Raw genomic sequence first — 26823 nt, forward strand, 5'->3', positions numbered from 1 at the left:
TTGTGGTCCTACGTGGCCTGAGCGGGCCCGGGGCGGGCAGATGTCTGTTATCTCTAGCAAAAGGGAAATGGCAGAAATTGGATTTTTGTAGGTAAAGGGTTTGTCCTGGTTTAAATTCCTGAGCAGGATCGTTGTGAAGCGAGAGAAGTCCCAGGGGAGAGGGCAGAGCGAAGGGTCGGTGCAGCAGGACACGGGGAGGAGAGGTGGAGGACAGCTCTCCCCTTCCATGCCCGTTAGACACGGCCGTGTCGTTACGGGGACTTACCATGCAGGGAAGTTGTCATCGCCCGCACTCACGAGTGTAACTTGTTGTTGTTTCCCAAGACTTCCTTAAGAGCAAATACTGGTGCTCCAAAATTCGGTTCTGTAATTCCAGTGCCCAGAAAGAGGGGGTGTAAGGCAAAGTGTCAGGTCTGCCAAGCTGTGTAAAATGGGATCGGCCCCCGCTGCTGCTGCGCCCGGCCTCCTGCAGCCCCGCGAGGAAACGGCTGAGGATTGAACGTGCCAGTCCTGCGTCCTGTGACCTTTGGTGCTGTCAGTGCGCTATCCATCACAACAACCCACGGTTCTTATTTCGCAATACCAGCTCTACGTTTCGTCTTTGTTACGGACGCTGAAGAATCCGCCAGTGCCGATTGTTCTTCGCTTTCTGTAAAGCTGTTTTGTTTTCATTGCCTTCTGAGTGTTCTCAGTGTAGTTTCACATGACGATAAACGCTGTTCTGAACTGGCTGATGAGAGAGGGTGTTCAGATGATTTTTGATCTGATAAAATAGGGAAGAGAGGAGAGTTCTGTCACTAAGTACTGTAGAGTCCACTGTGGGAAAGCAGAGCATCTCCCTGCAGTGGGGAATGGAGCAACTGAGTTTTTGCAGGCAGCGATATCGTCTGACTCTCTTGAACCCCGCCATGGGACAATGCCATTTATTTAGCATTTGACCCAACGTACAAATTGTAGCAAAGTCAGCGGTATGCTTCCAGGTTGTTGTTTGGCTACAAGTTATGGTTTTGCTGAAAACACGAGTTTGCGCTGTTTCTATATTTATTACTTAGTCTTCAAATGTTCACACTTAGTAAATAAAGTAAAACTAACAACTGTACCACTTTCTTTGAAAAAAAATTACAGGGGTAACATTTATTTGTCCAACTTACCTCATAGCCGGTAATTTAAGAATTATTTTATTTTGAACCTTAGATAAAAAGTTTAGATTCAAGTATGGGTTTTGCTGCCTTGGATTATAAATTCCCAACTAAATCTGTGCTTTTCCTGAAATCCTGAGTTGTGACCGTTACTGGTATCGTCTCATGTACTGCCTGTTTCTGTAGAAGCCTAGAACTGGGTTGAAATGGAAGACTTGTGTAAACATAAATCCTGTTTTATATCATTGTCCGATTATGTTCTTACAACGCATGTTTCTTTAAAGACCATATAGGTGCATTGCACAGATGGGCATTTGATTCAGCTGAGGGGAATGGACGGCTTGAGCCATTTGGTAATGAATTACGAATATTTGTTAGTTTTGAACTAAGGTAGGGAAAAGAATAAACAACAGTGATGAACACAGGAATGTTCCAAGGTTGTTTTTTTCTCTTAAGATCCCGCCCCAAGGTGCAGCAGGGGACCTGTATGGTAGCGCATTTCCCAGCATCGGAGGAGGTGTGTTACGGGTTTGAAGAGTCGAGGTCATCACCAGTTCGGTTTAAATGCAAACCAGACCGAGCTGGGCACTAATAACGGGTACCAGCGATTGCCAGAGCCTTACTGCGAACCTGCCCGAGCGTAGGAGCGCTTACCGCGCCTGGGTTTGAAAGTTTCTCACAGCCCGCTGCAGGGCCCGACCCTCAAATCCGCTTCCTCCCGCGGCCCGGCTCCCCGCTCCCCGCCCCGGCGCTCCGGCTCCCCGCTCCCCGTCCCCGCCCCGGCGCTCCAGGCCGGCGGGCGGCGCTGCGGGCCCGGCGGGGAAGCAGCGGGCGGCCATGGCGGAGCGGAGGAGCGGGGCGGCCGAGGGCCTGGCCCGCCTCTCCGAGTGGGCGGACGCGCACCTCAGCCTCCTGCGGGTAACGGGGTCGGTGGGGCGGCGGGGTAGCGGGTGAGGGGCCGGGGGGCTGCGCGGCCCGGCCCGGCCCGGCCCGGCTGAGCTCCGCTCTCCTCTGCCCGCAGAACCTGAGCACCGGGATGGCGGTGGCCGGAGTGCTGGTGCTGGCCCGGAGCGTCCGCATGGTGAGTGTGGCGGGGGCCGGGGGCTCGGCGGGGCCCCCTCCCGGGCCAGCGGCCCCAACGGGCCCTGCGAGCGGGGCCGCTCTGCCCCGGCGCCCCGCACCGCGGCGAGAGGCGGCGGGACAGTGGAAGAAAGGTGCAGCAAGGCCCGGCGCGGGCCCACGGCACGGCGGGCAGGCCGGTTTCACGCGTGTCCCCGCTCGAGTGGTGTCTCCGCGGCCAGAACCGAGACACCTTCCTCGCCCCCTTCTTTGTTCTCTGACTTAGAAGCTTGTTCTGCATCTCCAGCTGCAGCTTCCTGCAGGCCTTGGTAGAGATAGCGTGCACTTCATCTCTTCTGGTGTACAGTCCAGACTGTCTCATATCTCTAGTCCAAATAAAGCTGAAATAGAGGTGGTTTCCTCACATCTTTTCTCCATACTTCCACGAGCAGAACTGCTTTTTGAATATTTTTAAATGTGACCCTAAATCTTCCTTCAGTTCCTGAAATGATCGGTTCATGGCACGTACTAACGCTTCACCGCTAGCACCAGGCAAAGCCGCGTCCTCGCAGGTAGGGAGCGACCCGTTCTCCCGTGTAGTTCCAGCTGTTTAAAAAGCAATGGCTCTTCTGATCTTCCCTCTGCACAATTCCAAATGCAGTTTGCTGTGAGAGAATGTTTGTGTAAAGTTTTCACTTTAAAATCTTAGCAGAAAGCCCGAACTACAAATGTTGCCAGAATTCTTCTTTTTCTTTTTTCTGTTTTGTTTGGTTGGGTTTTGGTGGGTTTTTTTTTTTTAAACTGAAGGTTTGTGAATGTGTTAACCAGGCTGTTGGAGCTTCCAGTGCAAGTGAGATCAGACTTGAACAACTTCTGTTCGTAAAAACCTTCGGGCTTTCTGCCTGCAAGGTCCTGAGTTTCTGTATTCCTAGTGGGAGACCTTACGGACCACAAATGGGAAGGTTTTCTGAATAAATAACAAACAGTAGAAAGATCTTCGAGTTTAGTCGTGGTGGTTTGGGTTTTTTATTTCCCCCCAGGGCTGGTGTGTCACAGCGGTTGTAGATAAGCAGGTCTGTGCTTTTCACAGCTGCATAGACGTAGGCCAGTGTTCTACAAAAAGCTTCTTCCAGTGAGACCTCTAGACGTCGGTGGCTTAAATTCTGGGTGTTAGGCCATCCCCGGTGCCTGTCCTCCTCCCTCCACCCCCTAAAACCGTGGCTGCTTCATTCCTGCGCTGCTGCTGCTGCTGGCCAAGTCTTTGCTGCTGCTAAGCCTAGTTTTCCTGCGTGATCACGTAACTGTCCCTTTGAATCCTCCTGTTAATCGACGGCTATGGTATCAAATTTAATCTTCTTGTGATCTTTTCAAAGGTGTACGCCTGCTTTTGTCCCTCTCCTCTCTTACTCCCTTGTCAAAGTCGGTGTTGTTTCTGTCCTCCCTGGTCCGCCTTTGTTCTCAGTGTGTCTGTTCTTTGCTTAGCGTCTTTAAACACGCTTTGGCTTCCTTTCACCCCTGTTCTAGCACTGTTCAGGCCACTTCTAAAACACGCTTTTCATGGTGAATCAAATGAACTTCAATATGCACTGCTCAAAAAATGTCACTTTCTGTTCTTGCTCTAAACCTTCCTTTCATACCCACCCCTAATATTGCGAGTCCTGTAAAACAGGGAGCATCCCTAAGTGTCTGGAAAGGCTGGCACATAATGGCTTCTGCAGCTGATTGCTATTAAAAATATATACATCCACTTGCCCATGCATTCTAATAATAGGTCTGTAATTTGCCAAACTATTTTAAGAAGAAGTTGGATTTAATGTGATTGTAACTGCTCTACTTTTTTTTTTAAAAACCTTGTCTTGTTCTTCTCTCCACCAATAGACAGCAAAGTTTACGAGTGCTTTGGATATACCTGTGGCGTTCGTAGAAAAGAATGTGAAATTGCGGGGAAAATTACATCAGATAACTGAGAGAGGCCTGGAAGTTGAACACATTCCCATCAGCATCCCTTTCATTACGTCGATACAGAGAAAATGTAAGTAAAAGTCCGTGAAGAACAAGGGTAGGAATGAAATGTTGTTCTTAATGTGCCTACACAGAGAACGGGTAGGGGCAAGCTTGAGAGGAAGGGTTACGGTACAATTCTGGCTCTGCCTTTTGGTCTTTCCCTACTTTGCGGGTGGGAAACTGGGGAATAAAAGACTGCGAGGAGACCTGGAAAAAGAGCTTGCCGATACAGTATTTGTATTAATTAGCATCATTACTGCGGTATTTTTCTGGCAGCAAAAGCGAGCAGACAGGCAGTCCATTTGCTTGCGTAGCTCACCTCCTTCCTGGCAAAAAGACTCTGTTGGGGTTGCCCTTTTATTTACGGATGAAGATCTGGCAGCTACGTATACAAAGCCATCCTCGGGGACAGTTTTTCTGTGCCTTCGCAGAAGCCGTCCGTCAAGCCTGCGAGTCACAGGCTTGCTTTGCCAATACCTGCAGGCGCTAATGCTGCTTGCCTATTGTTTCTGCCCCTTCAGATAAAATCATAGTGACTGATAAGGAAAGCAGTTCTTTGTATGCAAAATAAAACAAACTAGCTTAAATCATTTATGCAATCTTGAATTAATTTTTTTTAATGAAGAAGAGCTGAGACCAAATTCTTACTTGCAAGTAAGTAGTGCTTTGGGGAACTAAAATGGATTTTTTTTTTTTTCTTTTTTTTAAGTCCATGGGAATAAACTCGTTAACAACAGCTCAGGGTCTGTGCAAAGCATGAGGTTTCCTTTGCTGCACTCAGTAACAAAGTTCTCTCTCTCGCTATAATCAGGGCAATCAAAAGGTCTTCTGCTGGTAAGGCTTGCTGGAGTGGAGTTGGCTCCGAGCGGCCTGGCCTGGTTACAGCAAGAGTTGAAACCCAAACAAATGATATGGTTCCAACTTCTCGGAAGGGAGGACTTGGCACTCGAGTGCCTTGTTTTAGTAAATAAGGTAAATATAGTGACAAAAATTGATTTTTATCTGCAGTTTTGAGTTTGACTGTGGTTATGCGATCCAGTTATCTCAGTACATTTAAGGAATGTTATTATTTATAATTTATCTGTCTTGATATGAATTTTAAATGTTGTATTTGTAAATCTGGTTTCAAGACCGGTATTTTTGCAGACTGATTCCTGACAGGAGCGTACTTCTCTGTCAGATAGTGCTAGGCTATATCCTGTAGTTCTGATCAGCCTAATGTTTAGTCTATCAAATGTTCTCTCACAAATGTCTCGCATTAGTATTAGGTTTTAACAGTCAGCTGGATTCCTCTTAACTTTTAACTCTTTCTGCCAGGGCGTAGATTTAGCAGGTAAAGCTTGTGTCTCAGAGGGAGTTCACACAAAAAAATGAATAAAACCGTTTTAAAGGTGAAGTGAATATCGTATTTATTGTGCCTTTTTGTAGGGTCGATTTCTCAGCGTGTGCTTAAATGAAGAGATCTTGAGACAAGGGCTTGGGAGAACAGCACGTATTGAAGGACTACATCATGATTCCCGCCTGTACTGGAAACTTCACAAAAGACTCCTTCGAGCAGAGTTAAAGGCCTTGAAGAAAAATAAAGGAATATGGAAAGAAGAAAGCTGCTCTGAAAGAATTAGAGACCGTATAAGCAACAATAAATTTGTACAGACATTGAAACAATTTGCGAGCTGGTTAAGAAGTTCTATTTAAAGGTAAAAAGGGAGACTTGCTTGGAGGAATGCCAGTTACCTATGTTACGGGCTTTATGTAAAGTATAACTTTATGATAAAACACAGTGCTATAATTTTGAGGGTCCCTGTCTTGAACAGAAAACCCAGTTACCTAATGCCGTATTATATCCCATATGGGCTTGAAATTTAGTAGTAGTATGCAGACCACAAATTAAAATGTTCTGAAGCCAAACTTTTCCACACTAATGTCCTATATTAGTTGTCCAGTTTTCCACCTACTAAATACCTACGCAGCTGTGTTAACCACCTAGTGAAAGCAGTCGACGGTCTGGTTTTTAAGAGGTGCAGAGTGTTCGTTCACAGTGCACGGCCTTAAGTGCTTCTCTGCTACATGTCATTACGATGTAGCCCACGTTGGTTAGAAAACTCCATTTCAGACCTCTACAAAGCTTGTGGTATGTGTTTACACACCAGCATTTTGTTTGAATTCTATTCTTATACTACTTCTGTGTATAATCTGTGTTTTAAAAATCTTTCATCTTGAATAATGGGTTGCATTGTTACCGATAGAAAAGGTAATTTGTTATGGCTGATCTTAAAAAGCTGATAAGGTCATAACAACTAAGTTTCTTGGGAAAAAAAAATCACTTGGTATATCAAAGAATATAAATGAATATGTCAGTAATCCAGATTTTTAGAAGACAACACTCACTTGAAGAGGAAAAACCTATGCTGTTTTTTCTGAGGGTTCTATAAATATCTAAAATTAGATGAAAATAAAACTTTAAATTTGAAAAGGTGGACCATACCGTGCTAAGAACTTAAATTCTTGTTTTATTTTTGAAACATGTGGTAAGTATATGAGTGTATTATTTATTTTATAAATATTCTCAGAATAAAGATTGAATTTCTTATGTTCGTTGTCACATGTTTTATATACCAAGCACTTGACCTTTGTTTAACCTCCCACAGTCCCAATATTTATTTAAAGTGAAGTGTTTTTCAGATTTTCTTTCTTTCTGTGTGATTCCTTGCCAATCAAATACTAAGGAGAAGAGTGTGGTACCAAAAAATCATAATAGCTGAGCATTGCTTGTCTGACAATTAGATGCTATGTCGTTTTCTCTGCTGACTTCAGGGCAAAATTGTGAATCCTGAGATCCTAAAAAAAAAGCAGCTTTTCCTCGGGTAAGAATAAATGTTAGTGCTTCTTTACTACTTTTGTTCCTGGGTCCTCTCAGGGGTGAGGCTGGTTTTTGCGAAGCACAGGGAGCAGCTAGCCATGAAGTACCTGCAGTGCAGATCTCGGTGCTGGAAACCAAGGTGGGGGGTGGGAAGCAGCTCTGTGGGCAGAGGCAGACCTCGACAGGAGCTGGAAACCAGGTATCTCTGCCTGTTTAAAAAAAGAAGAAGAAGAAAAAGTGAGGCATTTGGTTTTCTGCATTATACAATGAAGGGCTGGGCCAAGCACTGCTGTGGTACTTGGACATGAAAGTCATACAGATGGTCAGGGATTTGGGATCGGCCGTAGCATCCTCCGAAGCAAAACTCAAAGTTGACTTTTAACCCCAAACCACAAATTCAGTCTCGGCAATAATCCACTTCTCATGGGGGTTTATAGGTGTTCCTGTTCCTACATCTGGTAAATAGAAAGAGCTTTTCCAAACTGGGCAGAATTGTACAGTTATGATGGGTTTTTTTCTGTCATAATTAAATATAATTCTACCCGGACTTTGCACTTCTGTTTTGTAAATGAGTCATAGGAGGATTTATCACAAAAACCCACTGTAAAGCTGAGAGAAAAATCCAGGAAACTGCATGCTACATTTCTAGCAAGCAGAGGTGAGGCGCGGGTGAATACGAACTAAGTTTCTTCCCTCACAATCTTGTCCCTTAGCCCTTTTTACCCTTGGTGAAGTTCAGAAAAGCCCTAGAGATTTTTCTAAATTACAGCAAATCGCTGTATCCTTTCTGTTAGGTTGTGGCTTATGAAGGATTTTTAAAAGGTGTCAGTACAGCTGTTTTATCACTTAAGTAGAAGAAGCCTCCCCTTGGTCTGAACTAAATTTTTGAAGTTCCCAGTACTGGTGGCTGCGAGGTAGTCTAACAAATAATCTCAGAAGGAACTATGGAGGGGGATATCTAAATCTTTGAATTCAGGCCTCTCATCTCTTTTCATGTTTGTTGCACAAGACAAGAAGTTTTCGTGATGTGCTCTTACTATAGTTCTTGGTCAGATTACAAACCCAGGGAAGCGGTTTCCTGTAAGGGATCAGTAATGGACAACACTAGTCTCTCAGAGAGTAACCGAGAGGTGCAGGATTTGGCATTGCGGTGACGACTGATTTCACGAGAGTCAACTCCTGTAATTGTTTGTTAATGCTGTTTTCCTTATCGTCCAGGGCTTATCTGTTCTAAAAAAAGCAACACCACACCCTCCCCCCTCAAAAAAGCGCAGCTCAGTTCAAAGCTGTGCTTTCCATCCCTGCGAGGCTTGAGAGGTTGCAGATCTTGCCTCTGTGGGAGGCCTCTCTATTGAAAAAGCGGTAACAGGAGTAGAAACAAATAGCTCTGCAGAACCAAGCTGAGGAACGCTCTGGGAGGCTGGGGGAGAAGCAGCACTTTTCTCCACTTTATAAAAACACCCCACGCTGCCCCTGAGGAGCACTATCCCATTCCTTTAGCCACAGCAGCAACGCACGTCAGAGTATTTCCAAGCAGAGGATGCAGTTCTTGTGTGATTAGGAATAAGGACAAGAATTAAACTGTTTCGCTCCTGTGCCTTTGCCCCTGCAACTCTGAATATGCTGTGAGCAATACAACATCTTAAAAAGATCAGAGGGAGCGAAAGGAGAGGCCTCCAAATGGCCCACTAAGAAAAATATCTTCAGCGTTGCACAGGCTTTTTATTGCTGGTGCGGCATGTAAGGCAAATGGTTGTCATAAACATTACCAGCCTTCCTCGCAGCCCACCCAAAAGCGGTGGGCATGGGGCTGCGAGCGTCCTTCCCTGACAGACGAACAAAGAACCTTGGCCCCGCGCATGGAACGAGGCCTCGCCGCCACACGGCGATGGGCGTCTGCGGGGGCTTCCCCCTGCCCGGGTCCCCGGGACAGGAGAGACAGCACAGTCACCTTCCTCAGGTTACATCCCTCTCTTTTCCCAGTCTCTCAGAGCTCACGCCTGCTGGTTCCCTACACAACGCTCTTCAGTCACCATCAGATATAAAAAGTTATAATTCCGAAAGCAGAGCTTTAGACTTAACGTCCTCCACCAGAGGCGCGTTCCCTCACGCCAGGAGGAAGCCCAGAGCTTTCGGTGGCTGTCGGTACACCGTATGCCAGGGAAATCAGAGCTGTGTAAGTACCGGTTATCGCTTCCCTGCCGTGAGGCTCCGTCAGCCAACGCAGGTGAACAGCCCTTGAAGTTCACCGTAGATATTTAAAGGGGGGGGGGGGGGGAGTCAGTCAAACGCGATGATTTCCCTCCCCCGGGGGATCCCGGCGTGCTCAGCAGGTCTCTGAACGCTCTCCCCAGCTCCCGGGGGCGGCGGGTCCCTCCCCGAGGCTGCTCCGGCGTCCCGCCGGCGGGCGCTGTGAGGAAGAGCGCTCCCGCCCCGCCCCGCCCGCCGCAGGTGCGGCCGTTGCGGCGGTTGCCGCCGTCCTGTGGAGGCCTGAGGCGACGGGGCCGTCCCGCGCGTCTCCATGGCACCCGCCGCCGGCGGCCGGCCGAAGGTGAGCCTGAGGGGCCGCCCCGCGCCCGCGGTTCCCGCCGGACCGCGGCTCGCCTCAGCCCGGACCGCTCCCCGTGACTCGGGCCGGGGAACTCTGTGAGTCCCGCCGTGAGGGAACCTCTGCCGGGACGGTTAAGGGAGAGGGGGGCCCCTCGCCCCGCGGCAGCCGTGAGGCGGGGCGGCCCGGGCAGCGCTGAGAGGCAGCGCGGCGCCCCGCCGACTCGGAGCAGGCACACAATGGAGCAGGTTGAATGGGAGCGGGCGCGGGGCCGCAGCAACACCGGGGCTGGATCGCCGGCCTCCCGCTCTGCTGGCGGGCGAGAGCGGGCTCCGCTCCGGGCAGGGCATCGCTCCGGGTTTCCCCTGCGTTCCAGGCCGGAGGGCGGGCCGGGCCGAGGCGGGGCGGGGTGGGCGGCAGCGCCGTGCGTTTGAACGGGAGAGCAGGTGGCGGCGACGGCGGCGCCGGACGGGACCCAGCCGAGCCCGGCGCCCCGCGGTGAGTGAGGGTAGGACGGGCCGGCCGGCCCCGGGCAGTGACGGGCCCCTGCCCTGCCGGGACGCCCCGAGCCCCCGGCCCCTCAGGCGCGGGCGGCGGCTGTGGTGCGGGCCCCCGCGGGGGGCTCCCTGCGGCGGGCCCCGGGGTGGACGGCGGCGGGACGGAGCTGTCCCTGGGCGGGCGCGGATTGCCCGCCCCTCTGGGAACCTCCGCTGGGCTTTCGTGTTGGGAGTTAACGCTGGGTTTTCCCGGTGTTCGCAGCCGAAAGTTAAGATGGGGGTTTACAAGGTGTAACTTCCCCCCCCCCCGATAAAATGTTGTTCTGGGTCTCGCGGGACGCTGTTATTCTTCAGTTTGTGAAGAAACCGCCACCTTTCCTTCCCCTGGAGCTGCAGAGGCACAGCCGCCCCGCGGCGGGCCCGGCCCGGGGCATCCTCGGGAGCATCGTGGGGTCCCCGAGGGAAAAGGCAGCACCCGCGGTGCAGCCGGTACCGAGGGCTTTTCCTTGGTGCTCCCCAGGTGTAGCTGGCGTCGGCCGGAGTCACAAGGAGCTGCTCTAGCGGTTGCGTTGGCAGTATTTGTTCTGTTGGTTAAATAATGAATCATGCCGGATCAACTTCCAGTCGTCTTTTGGGCTCTTTGCCCCCTCTCTTGGGGGCCAAACCTACTTTTGCCATGTGGCGTGGGAGGTTCTGCTTTAAGGTTGTGTCAGAACGGTTGCAGCACCTGGTTTGGTGATGAGCTAAAACCAGAGAAAACTGCAGCCGCTTGGTGTGCCGTAGACTTAGGCCAGACCGTGTTAAATGAGGCTTAACGTAAAATCCTGACCCCGCTGAGAGGAGCGGAGGACATCACCCGAAGAGCGTTGCAGGTTGCAACGCTTACGGAGCACGCTTGGTCCCAACCCTGTAAGATGCTGAAGTAGGTGGGAGTTGAGAAGAGTCAAGCCTCTTGCTGGATTGAGTCCTTCCTTAAAATACCTTGTTTGAGGGCTGATAATCTACTCCATAAACCATTTTTCAAACAAAAAGAAAGTACAATGAGCTGGGAATTATACTCCATGCACGTTTTGTTGTAGTTAAGCAACTGTATAATTCTGGGAACTTCAACTTTAGTTGACCGAAAGGTGTTTTCAGAATAAGTGTTATTAAATTCCAGGGAGAAAGATATAAGCCTTATCTGATGAACTAGTCATAGGCTCTTTGTTTAAAGTGTGCTTTAACTCCTGAGTTACAAAGCACAATGTTTGCCTGTTTTCAGTGGACTCTCCTGATTTACTTGTCCTTGGGACTTCTGGCCCGTATGTTACAAAACTTAGAGGAAGCGGAAGAAAACTTCAGGTGTCTGTTGTTCTAAAATGTGAAAGAATACCTGCACGTAACATTTACTGAAAAGATAGACAGGATTCAACCCTGCAGCAAGATACCTAAGTTAAAGATAATGTGCTATATGGAGAGAAAATGCGGGCTTCTTGGGAGGTGAGAGACAGCAGAGTGCCTGCACACTGTTAAAAATCTTCCTATTTCTTTAAATGTTAGCTCCCTGGAATAAGTTTGAGAACACTACTTTTTTTTTAAAAAAAACTTTGAAGGATCTTTTTCTAGGTTTAAAAATGCCAGTAGGCTGTTACAGAAAAAATGTTATATTTTATCAGTTGAAGGTGCGTGATTTGTGAAAAATGATCTGACTGTTGCAGACGCTTTCTGTTTTTATGCTACCTATTGTCTATAAAAATGGGGATCAGCTGGTGGTTTTGGATCAAGCAGTGCACAACTCATTATTTTAACAATACTGGCTCAGCTTGGGAGGTTGCCTAGGGAATTGATTTAATGCTTCTGTCCTTTCACCCTTTGAGGCGGGTGTCCCACGATGACTTTGATCAAAATTGCCAGTATTTGTAAAGGAGAATAAAATTTTCACTCCATAAAAAGCAAAGGAGAGGCTACCCGCTATTAACAGATCCCAGTTTTGCATGAGTCGATCTGTAATTTAAGACGCTGTCAAGAAATACCTGTGGCAGTAATACAGTTTTATGATAAGCATCAAAACACAGAATGAAAATTAGTCCTCTATTCAGTATTTAGCTTCCCCTTATTTCTGGGAAAGGCTTTAATGCTGAAGCTGTTTATTTCTGTTGGCTCTACAAAGTAATCTTTCTATAAATGGAATGGTTTTCCTTTAATGAAATCTGAATAAGGATTTTCTTTTTTTAAGGTGTCACCCAAGATCCAACTCAATTTAAATTGATAACCTAATTGATAAGCCCAGGGCCACAGCTACACAGGGTGGTGCAGTCCTGGTGGATATTTTTTGTTTGTTTTGGTTTTTTGTTTGTTTGCATTGGGTTTTTTGAATAAGTTTAAAGAAGTCTGAATGTTAAAAAATATCACAAACACTCCAAATTATAAAAGCAGAGGTCTGTTTACAGGTCTGTTAGAGACCTCCTGTATTGTCTTCAATGGGACAGTTTTTTCTGCCTGTGTCTTCAGAGGAGGTAAGACTGCCATGCATAATTGCCTTGTAGGGTCTTACAGAAACTGTTTTTATTAGTGCTTCAGATTGACTTGAATGTGTTGAAATGAAGGTGCTTTAAAACACAGTTATTATGGCATTTTTCTCTTGGCATAGTAGGATACAGAGCATGTTCTGAGCAATCATCATGGCTGTTGTACTGGAAGGGTGTTATAGCCACTAACCAGCAAAGCGCAGTTCCCCCGGATGGTGGAGCAGGGCTGAGCAACGCACCAGAGATTAATTGGTTTGAACCACTGGGTCTGGACTGTGCTAGGGATAAATCTCTCTGCTTCCAAGTCTGTAAGCAGAAGGTGCTTCCACTGGAGTACTGCTGAGGTTGGCCAACGTTCGCGCAGACTGATCTAATGGCCAGGAGGGAGGTGTGTGTACTCTTTCTGTTGGTTTTTTTGTTGTTTGTTTGTTTGGTTTTTTTTTTTCCTTTCTTGTTTATTTTAGGAAACTGGGATTGTTTTCTGTAACAAAGGTGGCTTTCTTGTTCCAGTCTCCATGGACACTGAGGGCATTATCATTACTCCAGAGATCTGAGTTTACCATCTACTTTCCTGACTTATGGAGCCTTTTGCTGGTCATCTGGCATTACAGAAGGACTATCTAGTTGTACCTGGGTAGCTGAGAGTGATGTGGAGCATGCACTTGAGAGACGGAAAGGCGGGTTTGGAGATCCAGAAGGTGAGGAAATATCTGCTACTGCAGGTAGGCACTTACTAAGCTTCCCACAAAGGCAGTGGGAGTGCAGAGGCGTGGAAGGGAGAGGTGGGCAGAGCTGCTGACAGCAGTTTGGAAGCAGGCACCTGTTGCAGTGCTAGAAAAAGCCGGGGAGACGATGCTGGGGATGCAACATGTGCCCCTCCGGAGGCTCAGGTCCACTGGTGAACAATGCAAAACTGTTTCAAGGGCACTTGGCCACGTGCATTAAAGCAGTGTATCGTTCTCGGCAAGAGATGTCCGTGTGAGTCTCTTCAACTTGAAATAACTCAAGGTTGCTTGCAAGAAATGTCAAGTAGAGACAAGCTGTGGTGTAAAGCAGTCCATGCTCCATTACAGACTTGATGTATTGGAACTGACACAAAGTTCGCATACCCATGCACACTGAGCATGACCACGCGTGTCACTGGGATGGAGTATGGGATGATGTGTCGACTCTAAGTGCATGGGCCAAAAATAGGCATTGCTGAGCCTCGTATCAATGTGTTTCCCATATTCATTGCTTGGTCTTAGTTCCAGCCGCAGGTGATTGACACATTGGTTGGCAGCGAACTAGGTAGTGTCCCCGCAAGACAAAATGGAAGAATACTGGCAATTACCAACTGTGTCAACTGATGAAATACACAAAGGGTCTTGTTGTATGAAACGTCTGCTCTTTGGGGGACTGCATATCAGTCAAATAGCCAAATATCATACAAGATGCAGATCATCCATGTGCATGGCTGGCTGTGTTGGCATAAGTCCTTTCCAGGCATCTTATTTTTATCTTCATATTATATCCCATTGTTTGAATTATTCTGTGCTACAGCAGAGCAACATCCAGGGTTTCACAGGTTAGAGCAATAGCTGTAAGTTCAGCAATAGCTGCTTCAGCTATTGAAATGGCAGTGTTGCCTATTTCAAAGAATAGGGTCTCGCATAGTAACAGTGTGTCTGAAAATGACTTGTCCAAATTATTAAATATTTACTCCTAGTGAGAGATGGATACTCTCAGGTGTGATCTGGTGTGCTGCATCCCACCTGCTTTTTACAGGGTATGTTTCTGCGGATCTGTTGAGGAAGAAAAGGTCCTTCTTAAGGCTGTGAAATGACCTACAGGAGAGAAATGTTTATTTTAATTTCTAGGAAGAGAATTATTATTTTCTAAAATTATGATAGGTAAGAACAAAGTAAGCTTACACTTCATGTTCATTATCATGACATCACGTCTTTAAAGCATCATTTTGCTGGTGGGAAAAGGTCTTAAAGTCTGTGCCAGGTATTTTCGGAAGGTCTTAAAGATGTGTTACTAGCAGCTGTTCAGTGAATTTCTTGCTGTGTTGAATCTCTGTGAGAACATCTACTCCCTTCACTTGCCTTTTATGTTTCACACTCCAGGCAGAGATGCACGTGGCGAAGCAGTGCTAACCAGAGCTTCAGCTAAAAGCAGTGCTGGATGTGTTCTTGGGAGACCAGCGGTCTCCTTTTGCTGACACTCTCAATAGTTCACCCTTGTCAGCATCAGCACCACTGGACTGAGTGGTGTGAATGGGAGTTTAATTTCTTGACCACATGCAGTAGTGTAATTCATGGGAGTCTGTGGAAATTTAGCATCTCCAGCATGGGAGGTGAAGTCGAATATTTCCCCCTCCCTTGTTCCAGTTTTTACCTGGTGAGTTGAGTCAGGAGCTAGGAATCTCTGGGAGTTCATTACCTCCCTCTGAGATGAATCAGTTCCCTGACTTTGGGACCATTCGTCTTGGGGTGGATGGCTCTTGGAGCTGACAGTTCTGGGCTTGCTGTACGTTCCTCTGCCCACTTTGAAGGGAGTGGTGGTGTTTATAGAAGAAATTGCAGAAAATATAAAAGAATCTCGAAGAGTATAATAGAGTCTGAAGATGCGATGTTGATGATGCATTAAAAAAATAGCGTTGTCAATGTGATGAAGTGAGTTCTCTCTCTGTAGATTAAAATGTCCAGTGTAGAAACTCTTGCGTTCAACATCTAGAGTTTGAAAACCTTTGTGTGCAAAACCAAAAAATTATTTGGATTAGTGACATAGTGTACAGAGAGCTGGCAAAAGCAGCGGAAAGGTGTGCAGGGTACTGGAAAGCTGTGTAAGGAAAACATTCATGTACACTTACTCATCTTTATCAGTTCCATGTCTGGTGGGATGACTGTTGCACTGAACGTGGGGCATGCAAGGTAGGTGTCTTCCGAAGCTGTGCCTGCTGAGTGATAGAGAGCAGCGTGCTGCCCCCCTGGAAATAATTCCTTAAATAGGAGAAAAACAAATTCCGCTTAGGCTGCTTGAGGAATGGGGAGCAAATGCTAATTCCCTTTCAGGGTCTGTTGCCATGGGGAGTCAGTTCAAATCCTTTCTAATGCCTTCCTCAGTGGCAAGTTGTGCTGACACATGCTTTTCATGACTTCCCAGAAAGAGCAGAGAAATGACTTGAAACAAAAGCTCCATCAGAATTAACGGAGCCACAGGAAGATTAAAGTTTGCTGTTAGTTAGCTGTGGGTAGGACAGATAAGTTGTCCGTTATACAGGCTAACATGGCTTGACTGGCCTCCTGCCTGCCCTGGGTGGGCTACATGGGGGACGAATGGGTGCTGGGTAATTTATCGGCCAGACACCGCGTATGGTGCTGTGCAGTGAGGACTACCTGCTCCTCTCCTGGAAAGTGAAAGTGTAGTTTGTGGAGGAAGTTGTGGGCATCAGTCCTATAGCGTGATCCGAGCTAGATGCAGTTTGGGTTAGGCTGAACCTCACGTAGCACTAGTGCCATTAGGAGGGAGATGTGCAGCCGCCGCTGCCTGCTTTTTGCACCTTGGCACTGGCCAAGTGAAGCTGGGTACAGTTTCCTGAGTGTCCCCAGCAGAGCACTGGCACTGGGACTTGGGATCGAACTGGTGTAGGGGACAATGAAGAGAGCTGTGGTCTGATGCGGCAGTGGCAATGTCAGTGATGATAATGCTATTTCTGGCTTGCTGATGTAGATCGTTAGTTGCTGTAACATGAACAAAGATTTAGAAGCAGCTTTTTCAAACACTTAAACAAGCACACTGACATCAGAGTCTGTCTTCATCTGGTGAACGATGTATGACTAAGATTAGTGTTTAATGCTCTAATGGGGGAATAGCCAAAATACCAGGTTAAAAAAAAAAAAAAAAATCTGCATTTTCAGGAAACCTCACCTGTCTAAAGGACATGCAAGTGCAACATCTGTATCCCAAATCCAGACTCTCTTGTGACCTTTTCCCTTTGAATAGACAACTCTGACTTATAAGAGTTCCCAGTTGCTCCCAGTGAAATCCACAGGGAACTTTTCTTTGCTACCATGCTGGCTTGCACACTCTGACACCTTTACTGCCAGTGTTGTGCCAGCACGGCTGTTCTTGTGGCCTCATGGCACATTAGATTAGGGAACTGACCGGCAGAAAAATAAACCAAACAACAATCTCTTGTTTTATTCCTCCAGACCAGTTCCTAGAGAAATAAGAAAAGGATCGCATACTGCATGTTTTTTCTTTCTATTACCAAATATTATCAATAATCGTTTTTCATGCTGGTGATATTTACGGGTGAATACTTGCTGTTAAAGAGAGAGTGTAACTTTGGGGATATTTTTTAAGCTTTTTGTTTATACAACATACTTTAACTTCTGGAAAATGTCCGTACATTTATGAAATAGTTTACGCCATAGGTAGGTGGAACTTTGTTTTTTAAGTTATGAGAGCGACATCAATCGGTGGGGAAAAATGTCTGTTTTGTATCAGCAGTATGGATCTTTCATTTGATGCAGCTAACATGCCTTGCCTATTCTGCATGGCTCCTACGCGTGTAACTTTAGCAACATTTATGCAAGTTATTTTGAGTGAATGTTGATATTTGATGCTGATTAAAGTGGAGATTGCACAGATGATGTGTGGAACCCTTAGAGCCTGGGTTTGTATGACAGTTAAATCTAAATCTGCATGAATTCAGACCAGCTTAAATGCTTAGCAATATTTGGGCGACTATTAGTGGCTTAGTGAAATAAGAAGCCCAAGAGTGCAGATGGGTGGATGCCCCATGAAATATTGTCATATTTTATAATCTCTTCAGATTTGGTTTTCAGGTCTAACTATGGCTAAGCTTTTCATCCAATGGCTACTTTGTTTTGTGGATACTGTTTTAAAAAAGTACAGCCCGTGTTGTGCAGCAGCTGGTCTCTGAAAGCTTGAAGGTTGTTCCACCAGAAGATTTGTTGATACTTTCTTTAGAAAGTAAAAACATGGACTGGAAACAGCAGCTCTTTTTCTAATGTGTAAAGCCTGGAAAGAAGTTCCTGTTGATGGCTACTGATAAACGTGGGAGAAACCCTGCAGCTTATTTTAACATGCTCCAGGGAAAGAAAGTTGGTGAGAGCATAAATTTTCCTGGTTGCATGTTGTGGTGTAAACAGAATTGCAAATGACTTCACTCCCTCTCTTCAGTATCTGTTATTTCATAATATTAGTATAACAAAGGGCTGAGCCCTTGGACTATTGAGAGCATGTTCTAGGATAAGTGTCTCCTCTGATTTCCACTGCAATGTGTTTGCCAAGCTGCTGAGTGCTGATGGCACCTTTAGAAATGAGGTAGAGTTTGATCTGGAATGTTTCTTTATCGAACTAAGAGGTTGTACAGAAACACCAGCAATCCCGTCTGGGCAGCCCTCATTCTGTTCCTGAGGAGTGCAAGTGAATCTTTTGCTCACTCTCAAACTTAAGGTAAATCAGTTAACCTACCTCTGTTCTAATAATACATGTAGAGCTGTCATGAAGCTAAATTGCTTAGCTTTTGAATGCTACCTCAGTATTCTCCAAGGAAAGTTCAAAGTAGTATTTGTACTGTGATTTGGTGTTTATTTTTTCTGTTTGCGATAACTGGAAGCTAACTGGGTGCACGTGATGGTAGTCAGCAGAGATTCTGAGTGCCCCCACCGCAATCGCAGCTGCCAGATTAAAGACCAGTGTTTCTCTCTGGACAGTATATTCCTGCTACTTAGTGCCAGCCAGATGGTCTTTCTGCCCTCCCATGCAGATGTCTCTAATGCTTATAAGAGTGCTCTCTGGCCATATCTGGAGCTAATACAGTATTATTTCCAATCACACACTTAGTGTGTCCTTTGCTTGACTCTGTATTGCTCATTTCTAACCTATTTCTTTTTTTTTTCTTTATTATACTTTTCCTTTGTGTCAATTGTAGCATCCAGTATCTCTGAACTATTTTTCACTGTAAAATTTATCATTAACAGGTATCTGAAACAGGTGCAAGCTTCCAAAATCTGGAGCCCTCTGAATATTCAGTGTTTTCTGGACTTTCTTTTCTGTTGAAGACAAATTGCCAGGCACATGTGCCCTTTTTTTTTTTTTTTAAACTTTGGTAGAACTTTTTACAAAACATTTGTTTTTACCATACACCATTTTATGCTAAGGGAAGGAATACATTTTTTATAAATCATACTTTCAAAATGTGTTCACTGGGTAGATGCTGGAACAGTGAGTTCTGAAACAGGAGCTGTGGTTTTGTCAGAGGGAAGTGCTGGTGAACTGCAGTATCTGTCCTGTTACTAGGAACGATTCATGGTATCTGACTTAATATTGTTACCTGTTGAGGTGCTTCAGAAACAAGAAGGGGAGGGGGCAGCTGAGAAAAGGTGAGATTAGCAATCTCTCCACCCTGTATACTGCTCACTTAGCTACCAATTAATCTGTCTGGGCGTTCTCAAAGAGAGCTGTGCACAGGACTCAAAGGAGTTCCTGTCTGGTGCTAAATGGACGTGTGCTTAATACCCTCTTCACATGTGGGACCTGCACAGTGTCCAGGTTAAATATTGCAGTTAAATATTTAGATTATGCTGCTACTTTCTAAAATAGTTTAGTGCTAACCATAACAGCCTGAGCTGAGAACATGTTTCGCTCAAGTGCTGGTCACCCTCCAGCTGCTGGGATAGTGCATTGTGATTCCCTGGAATGAGTGTCCTACTTCTCTGCACAACTCCCTAAAGCATCGTTTTTTTCTGTGCAAGAGGGGAAACTGCAGAATACAGTGAGACCAGTGGGGTGTCAGGTGTCATGTTCTTGATCTTAATCCTCTGGTAATAAGAAGCATCTATCACAACCTAGGCAGAGCATATGCATCCTCTGCTAAATTCAGAAGTATCTTATACATTCATCTCTACAACTTTTATAATCAAAAAATTTCATAAAGCATACATATAATAAAACTTCCCTTGTGAGGAGTTTACCCAATATCTTGATAACAAAAATAATCGTATTTGTTCATCTCATCCATCTATATCTACACAGATACATGTATATGCGTGCATACACACACGAATTCATACATTTAACTTATTTTTTGTATCAGACTTCTTTGAGCAAAATTGGTTTACTTCCATTAATAACTCTTTTTGTAAAGTATAGTTCAGTAGAACTGATCATAGGTCTCCTCTTTGGAAGGATGTCTCTTATGGAACACAGTACTCAAAGTACTAAAATAACACAGCTGACACATGTCTAATGGAAATTAATCACTAAAATAGAAGATACAGTTCCTTCAAGTTCCGGTGTTTCGGCAGACCACATAATGGACTCCCTTGCTCAACTTACATGTTAATACACTTTATCCAGATATAAAGTAGATGGATTCTTGACACACTGGAGTAACATCTCTTCGCTCAGGTAGTGAAGCAGAGATTGCTTTACCTCGTGGCATGAATGTGGCAGGCTCAGGGCTTCACCTGCAGGAACTTTGCTTGTTGTACAAGAGTGATACCCCGAAGTTGAGAAACCTGCAGAGCGGAAAAGTTAGGAGTGTTTTTAACTCTCTTTCTCAATTGGGTCCATTATCAAGTAGCTACACAAACTGATTTTGAACTCAGATTTATATCTGTTTAGTATTTCAGTAACTTTTTGCCAAAATAGTTTGGTGGTACAGTCCTTTCCTATTTAAACATAATTATATGCTTACTGGAACTTTTTAGTCATGTAGCTTATTCTACATGTATAAAGTTATACAGGTATAGCCTGTATAACATTCTGGTCTATGACATAAACAGGATGTTCTTTTTCTACTATGTTATTGTTGAAATGGTGCAAATTTGTGTACAGTTAAGTTCCTCAGTGCATGTTCATTTGAAATGAAGGTGTTTGGCCCAAAGAGTGTGGATGGTTGGTTTTTTGTTTGCCTTTTTTTTCATACAATACAGTAAGGCATGATCTTGGCTGGGCTCTCCCAGAGCTCTGTAACAGAGAAAGGGAATAACTTTGAGGGCCATCCAAATAACTGCTGGTGTTTCTTAGGAAGGTTTTCTTACAGGATGTTTGTGTCAGCTGATGCAGCCACTTTGGGATTCTGCCTTCATCCCTGTGCCAGGGAGAACCTTTGTTCTAAGGGGCCACCGTGGTGTGGGAGAACCCTTTGTGCAAGAACAAAGGAGTATCGTATGGGCATGAGCCATGAAAGGGAGGGGAGAGGAGGGGGCTGAAGGGTTTCTTTCAGAGGCACTGCATATATATATATTGATGGCACCATTTTCCCCATAAATCTCCCCCATGATACGAGTTCTGTGTGGGAGCTGAGCAGGAGATAAGATCTCTTTTTGTTTTGTGTAAATTCTTAATTAAAACATGGTGCCACTTGTATTTTTATAGCCTAAAGCAAAAAGCCTGGCAGTAGGCTGGACCATGATGGTAGAATTATTCCTAGTAACTAACTAAGCGGTAAGAAAGTAACTAACAGCTTGTGCATTACTAATTAATGCCAGAAGAGTGGCCCTAGTTATGGCAAGCTATAATGAAAGCTCATGGCTGGCAAGGGCAAAAGTCCAAGAAATGTAGAAGATGAAATCTGGCAGAGGTAGCGGGTATTACTGCTTAGCATTCCAAATCTTAGTAAAATATGCCCTTAGTGTAAACAATACATGGGCCATACCCAAAACACATACTGTAATGGAGACTGTGATAGTTCTAAGACAGAGCAAAACAGAAACAGGCATTTTTGGCTCACACCTGCAGTGGATCATTCAAACTGTCTCTCCTCCCCACAGAGGCAACAGCAGAGAGGCAAATCCCACATCTGCAACAACAGCTTTCTCACAAACCTGCAACAGAAACATCATAGATAGCAGATTAGTATTTGCCTATCACTCTTAATACTTGCACTGATGAACAGTGCAAGTAAACATAAACATCACTTTACACTTTTTCACCAAGTTATTGGCTTCAGCCCCATGCTAGCTGCATCTCCTGCAGAAGAAAACCTTGCCACCTTGCAGACTGGAGCACCCCTGGCAGGGGTGTCCCTGAGAGCCTAGCTCGCTGGCGGGAGAGGGCGAAGCTGGTTCCCCTCTACCTTGCCTCCAGGTTGCAGGATACTGCTACCCCTTCACAGTGCCAATGCTGTTGAGCCTTCTCTGAGCTGCTTCAGCTTGCTAGCCCTCCAGGAACAGCCTGCTTTTTTCCTGGGTTTGTGAGGTGAATCAGTTGAGGGATGCCTGGTGACTGACAGAAGTGGTGGGGGAGAGGAGATCTGCTCAGCCATTGCAGGGGACTGCAACAGAGGTGTGACTGGGGTTGTTTCCAGGTGGGCCAGAAGTGGCAGATATTTCTGGGCTCTTCGCAATCAGCTGCTTCACCTTCACCACTGCAGGAGACAGCGTTCATCGCACCGATGCATGGGGAAGGGGAAAAGTTCTCCAGGTTCTTCTGTTCCCTTATAGCTGAGTACAGTGGTTGGGTCCCAGGAAATGATTGCAGCTAAATTGATCATTAAGGATAATATGAGTTGGCTACGATTTAAGATTACTTGGTTTCCTTTTTGTTTTGAAATCACTTGAGCAAAACGGATCTGTGTTCCTCAGCAGAGCTGCAGTCTGGGCATTTACAGCATGCTGTGGTATTTCATTTGGGGGGGATTTGTTACTAAGCCCCCCTGGCAGTAGCTTTTTGAGGAGGCTTGAATGGCAGTGTTCTTACATCCTGCTAGTGGTTTGCTTGGATAAGGACAGTTGGAGTTGTTTGTGCCAAGTGTGGGCGAGAAAGCAGCTGGGTTGACCAGAGTGAGGGTGGGAGGGAGTTAAAATGGGAGACCAAAGCGGGCTTGTAACGGGAAGGGGTATCTGGATTGCTGAAACGAGAGTCTTGAACTTGATAAAATAGCAAAGGGAGAAGGAGGATCCAGTGAAACGATTTGGTGTCAGAGCAGGAGATCGAGGAGTCCATGGTTTTTTGTTTTGTTTTTTTCCAGCAACAAATATCAAAGAAATACGAAATGCTGGTTTGTTTGGCTGTAACCATAACTGTGCATCATAAGTCCTGCTGGGTGGGATGGATTTTTGCAAGGTCCAACTTGCAAAACAAAAGGCTGAAATTCTTTGAGTGGAAGTTCAATGAAATGACTGAAACAAATACAGCCTTGTCTTGAGTTATAACCACCAGCTTATTAATGAGTTAACTTCTGCTGTTTAGGTCGCTGAAAATAATTGTTCCGATTGTTCCCATTGTCCTGGATTGCGCAGTGGAACAGTGAGTGGCTGTGATGGAAATGCTCCAGGGGCTGAAGGGGGGTTGTTTCTCACCTCATTGTCAGCAATTGGCTTCAGCCACTTGCGTTCCCCTCACTTGGCTGGTCTTTATTTTGTGCTGGCTTGCTGTGCGTTTCCATTTTAACTGGTTTATAAATATTATTGGCTGGATCCAAGAAAAATTGGCGGTCATGGCTTGGCCTAGCAGAGCTCTGGGGCCTGTGTCCAAAAAGACTGCTCTCTGCTCCCAGCACTTATTGGTGATAGCATCTGCGGCAAATTACCCGTGAATACTTTGATGGGCTTGTCTCTGCTGCTGCTGGCATTAGAGGCAAAACTCATCTGGTGACAGTGCTGGGAGCTTCAGCCCTGGCAGGCAAGCAGGCAAGGCAGGGGCCAGCATGGATCCATGGAGGGAAGGGTTGCTGCCTGGCCACTGTGGTCTCACAGGAAGGTCTCTGCAGTCTGCCTCTGAAAAGACTGCCACGGTTCAGAGATGAATCCCAGTCTTCCTCCCGTGCAGCAATGTGGGCTTCTGCCTGCTGCTAAAGATGCTTGGTTCAGGCAGCCATCAAGGGGGAGCATTCAGGCTCCCAGGTGCTCTGGTTGTGCTCTGGGGTGTCCTCGGCTGGTGGCATTTGCCAGGAAGGGTATTGTTCCCACTCGTTCTGTTTGGTCCCGTTGGCCATTAGCTGTGTAATGGGGGCATAACGGAGGAAGGGGAAGCAGGAAAGACAGTAAAGCAGATTGACAATTTATCCTGTGCTGAAGCACAGGATAGCATTGGCGCTCTGAATTGAGAGCATCTCTTCCCTGCACAAAGCTGGGATCCCTTGGGGCTGGAGGACACACATTTTGCATGGCTGATGTAACTGCTCCTCCTCAAAGGAGCTGCTCAAACTGCCTGTCCCCAGGAGAGTTCATCTCGAGCTCCCACGGGTGAATGTCTGCCAAGGGCATGGTGCGCTGGTGCAGGGGGAGTGCTCAGGGGGCTCTGTGTCCGTGTAACACTACTCTGTGGTCTCAAAATCAGGAGGTAATTACCTTTGATTCACTTTTTTTTAATAACCTTCACTTGGGGAGGATTTATAGTTCTGTGGTGTTGTCTGATGTGTCTGTAGCTTGTTAAATATGGGACAGCATCATTAAATAGATTAAATTGATCGTCTCTGCACGGCCCCACAATAGCCTGCGGGGGTTGACTGTAACAACAGGCGCCCATTGTGGGTGCAGCGACTGCCGGGTAGGGTGGGCTCACTGCAGCAGCCTTCAACTCGGTAGTTGTAAGCATCGCTGACAGTCCGTCTCCAGCTCGGTCCAAGTGATCCACCTGCACCCTTTGCCTGTATATCCTTGGAGATGGGCAGGTTTGGAGAGTGAAGGCCTCCGCTTGCTGTAATGCTTTGTGTGAAGCTAATGAACTATTTTGCATAAAGAGCACAAATAAATACTCTTGTAGCGCTTGCAGTAGTTATGCATTTCATGTAAATTAACTCATAATTATCCATACTCTGTTTCACTTTGTAGGGTCGCTGCCTTTGATGGTGAGCAGAAAGTCCTCTTACAATGAGTTACTGGAGTCTGGATAAGAAAAGCTGTCTGCAGTACTGCAGGCACTTCTTGGTGGACAATGGTGTATTTCATGGTAAGTCACAAGTTATCTCCTATTTTTGGCTTCTTGTGTTTCCTACTGTCAGATGCGCTGAAATTTCCAAGCGGCACGTGTGTATCTCGTTGGTAACGCTCCTCTCGGGGCCGGTTAGCATCGGTGCCTGCGCAAGCCTCGCTTCGGCCATGCCTTTACCGGCACAAAGCAGGTGCGAAGGCCAGGCTGGCTATGGCGTGCTGCGGCGGCTGCTCTTCGGGTGGGGTGCCCGGGGCTGCCGCCGCCTGCTTACTGCGGGGGCAAGCTACGGGGGGTGCGGGGGGGGGGGGGGGCACGGACACGGGCTGGCTGCCGGCGCTGCCGCGCGGGTGCGCCAGGGGGCGCTCTGGCTCCGCCGCCCCCCTGCCGGTGCTGTCCGGTCCCGCCTCTGCACACACCGGTGGCGGCTCCGGGCGGGCGGGGGGTGTGTGTGTGGGGGGGTATCTGTCTGTCTGTCTGCCGCAGAGAGCCCTTCCCCTCCTCTCCGCGGTTTGGTTTAGGAATGCGCTTCCTCCCTTCCCCTTTGGGTGAGGCCACGGACACGCAGGTGCTCCGGGCAGGGAAACTTAGCTTGAGCTCTAACGAAAGCATTAAAGCCTGAAGAAAAGAGGAGGAGCAGCAGTTGGAGCATAGGCAGTGGGCAGAGCTGCTCTGGCTGTAGATGGTGATTGTGTTTTGGAGTGGAATGGATTAATTGTGTTCACATGGTCTGGCACTGCCTTACACTTAAACATTTTCTCCTGAGGCATTTGTAGAACTGCTGCAGCGAAATCTGCAGGTGTGCATCCTTTGTGCTCCTAGCCAGGAGGAATTGAAAGTGTCAGGAAGAGCTTGACTTCCAAGTATTGATCAGATGTTTGTGCAAAATAGATGCCTAATAGTGATCCCTAGTTAGTCCCCTGTCAACCCCTCACATCTTAGTCTCTTGCCATTACAGATTACATGCTATGATCATTCAGTTGTTGAAGTATCCTTCCAAAAGCAAAGTTGGGAAATACTCAGAAGACATTTTGATATAAAATACTTCCTTTTCAGGACCTCTTTTGGTATGCTTAAAACTCGCTATATCAACTTAACTAGAGAGCGTATGTGTTCCCCACGCAGGTTTCTGTCCCTTTGCTGGGTAGCTTTACTCTTGGGCAGAGGTAAGGAGCAGTGCTGAGCCCAGCACGTGCTCCTGCAGTGGGTGAGGGACCACCAGGATTCAGGAGCCGTCCCTGCCTGGAATAGACTCCTGCAGGTCTAGTCTAATAAGACTGCTGGACCCCTACGTGTCCTACTGGGGGAGTGACTTCCTAATGCTGTTTGAGAGGCCCAAACTTTGTATTCCTTATTCCCTTTGAGGTCAGTGATTAAAAACTGTCACTTTAGGGCAGATTTATGGCACTATTAATAACAGCAACATGGAATGCCTATAAATTAAAGACAGAAATACTCATCTTTTTCAAAAGCAACGCTAATTTTTCTTTCCCTAGAGAACCTCCATCTCCATTTTCACTGTGTTTGTCAGGAAGCTGGGGAAGTTTGCAGCTCACAGAACTGCAATGCAACCCACTGTAAACCTAACTGTATCTGCGTTTTTGTCACTGTGGTTATGTCACCATTGATGAAGCTAATGGTCTAGTGGGAGAATTAATCACTTGTCAATTTGTGCATCTTCTTAATGAAAACCTATTCAGAGGTAACACCATTTCCCCTGTACTGCTTTTTTCTTGCCCATAGGCACTGCTAGTTCTATTTGGGACACCAGAAGAATGTTAATAACTTTTCCGTAAGTCAGTCTGACAGCGGCATTGTCATATTAATTCATCTGTGCACTACATTTGGGACATGCGTTACAGGGAAGATGGTTCACAAATCTGTCATTGGTGAACCTGTCATCTCCAGGCACAACTGTTCTGCTTCTCCAGTGAAACCGAGATTCATTCCTGGGATTTATCAGGCCATTTGTGCGGTCCCGCTGATTTTGGTGGGATCATGTTCCTTCTGAGTTCTTTCTGACATTGTGGAAGGAGAGAGTTGTCTCCTAGATGTCTTCGCTCAGGTCCCCCTTCGCTGAGTCTGGGCACTCTTGCAGTGTTTTGGTAAATGCCTGTTAATCACGCTTCTCTCCAGGCAACAATCTGCTCTCTAGCATGAGCGTATAACTGGAGCAGCTATGTTTTGGATGCGTATTTGCAGTTTTGCTATTCCAGATCAAGTGAAAGAAAAGTCTGGTCCCTACTCTGTGACTTGAAGTGGTAATTTATCATAGAGCACCACGATGTCTTTATCCTGCTAATGGTGCGAAGGC

The 26823-nt window shown here is 46.4% G+C and overlaps 2 protein-coding genes across 4 annotated transcripts in view; both read left to right on the forward strand.

Annotated features, from left to right (window-relative positions):
* Positions 1-1976: 1976 nt before the first annotated feature.
* On the forward strand, positions 1977-6792 carry C10H3orf33 (chromosome 10 C3orf33 homolog). 3 transcript variants are annotated; one of them, XM_050902548.1, is made up of 5 exons: positions 1977-2057; positions 2161-2220; positions 4077-4230; positions 5014-5106; positions 5629-6792. In XM_050902548.1, the coding sequence occupies exons 1-5, from the start codon at positions 1977-1979 to the stop codon at positions 5895-5897; spliced, it is 657 nt and encodes a 218-aa protein (XP_050758505.1). In that variant the 3' UTR covers positions 5898-6792. The 3 variants fall into 3 exon arrangements, with proteins under 3 accessions (XP_050758505.1, XP_050758507.1, XP_050758506.1); XM_050902550.1 differs by having other exon boundaries at positions 1988-2057; positions 5014-5174; positions 5631-6792; XM_050902549.1 differs by lacking the exon at positions 1977-2057 and adding an exon at positions 2698-2770 and having other exon boundaries at positions 2160-2220; positions 5014-5174; positions 5631-6792.
* Positions 6793-24451: 17659 nt separating this feature from the next.
* The window catches only part of PLCH1 (phospholipase C eta 1), a 71614-nt gene continuing 69242 nt past the window's right edge, over positions 24452-26823 (forward strand). The window contains exon 1 of the mRNA XM_050902341.1: positions 24452-24530. Coding sequence (XP_050758298.1) covers positions 24452-24530 — 79 coding nt within the window. The remainder of the gene's footprint in view (positions 24531-26823) is intronic.

Source organism: Gymnogyps californianus, chromosome 10, assembly GCF_018139145.2.
Source record: "Gymnogyps californianus isolate 813 chromosome 10, ASM1813914v2, whole genome shotgun sequence".
In the NCBI taxonomy this organism is placed as follows: domain Eukaryota; kingdom Metazoa; phylum Chordata; class Aves; order Accipitriformes; family Cathartidae; genus Gymnogyps; species Gymnogyps californianus.

Bases quoted from the DNA above. Each gene is read 5' to 3' on its own strand.
- C10H3orf33 (XM_050902548.1), top strand. From the start codon at position 1,977: ATGGCGGAGCGGAGGAGCGGGGCGGCCGAGGGCCTGGCCCGCCTCTCC. The intron at 2,221-4,076 runs GTGAGTGTGGCG...CTCCACCAATAG, and splicing joins TGGCCCGGAGCGTCCGCATG to ACAGCAAAGTTTACGAGTGC. The intron at 5,107-5,628 runs AAATGATATGGT...GTGCCTTTTTGT, and splicing joins GCAAGAGTTGAAACCCAAAC to AGGGTCGATTTCTCAGCGTG.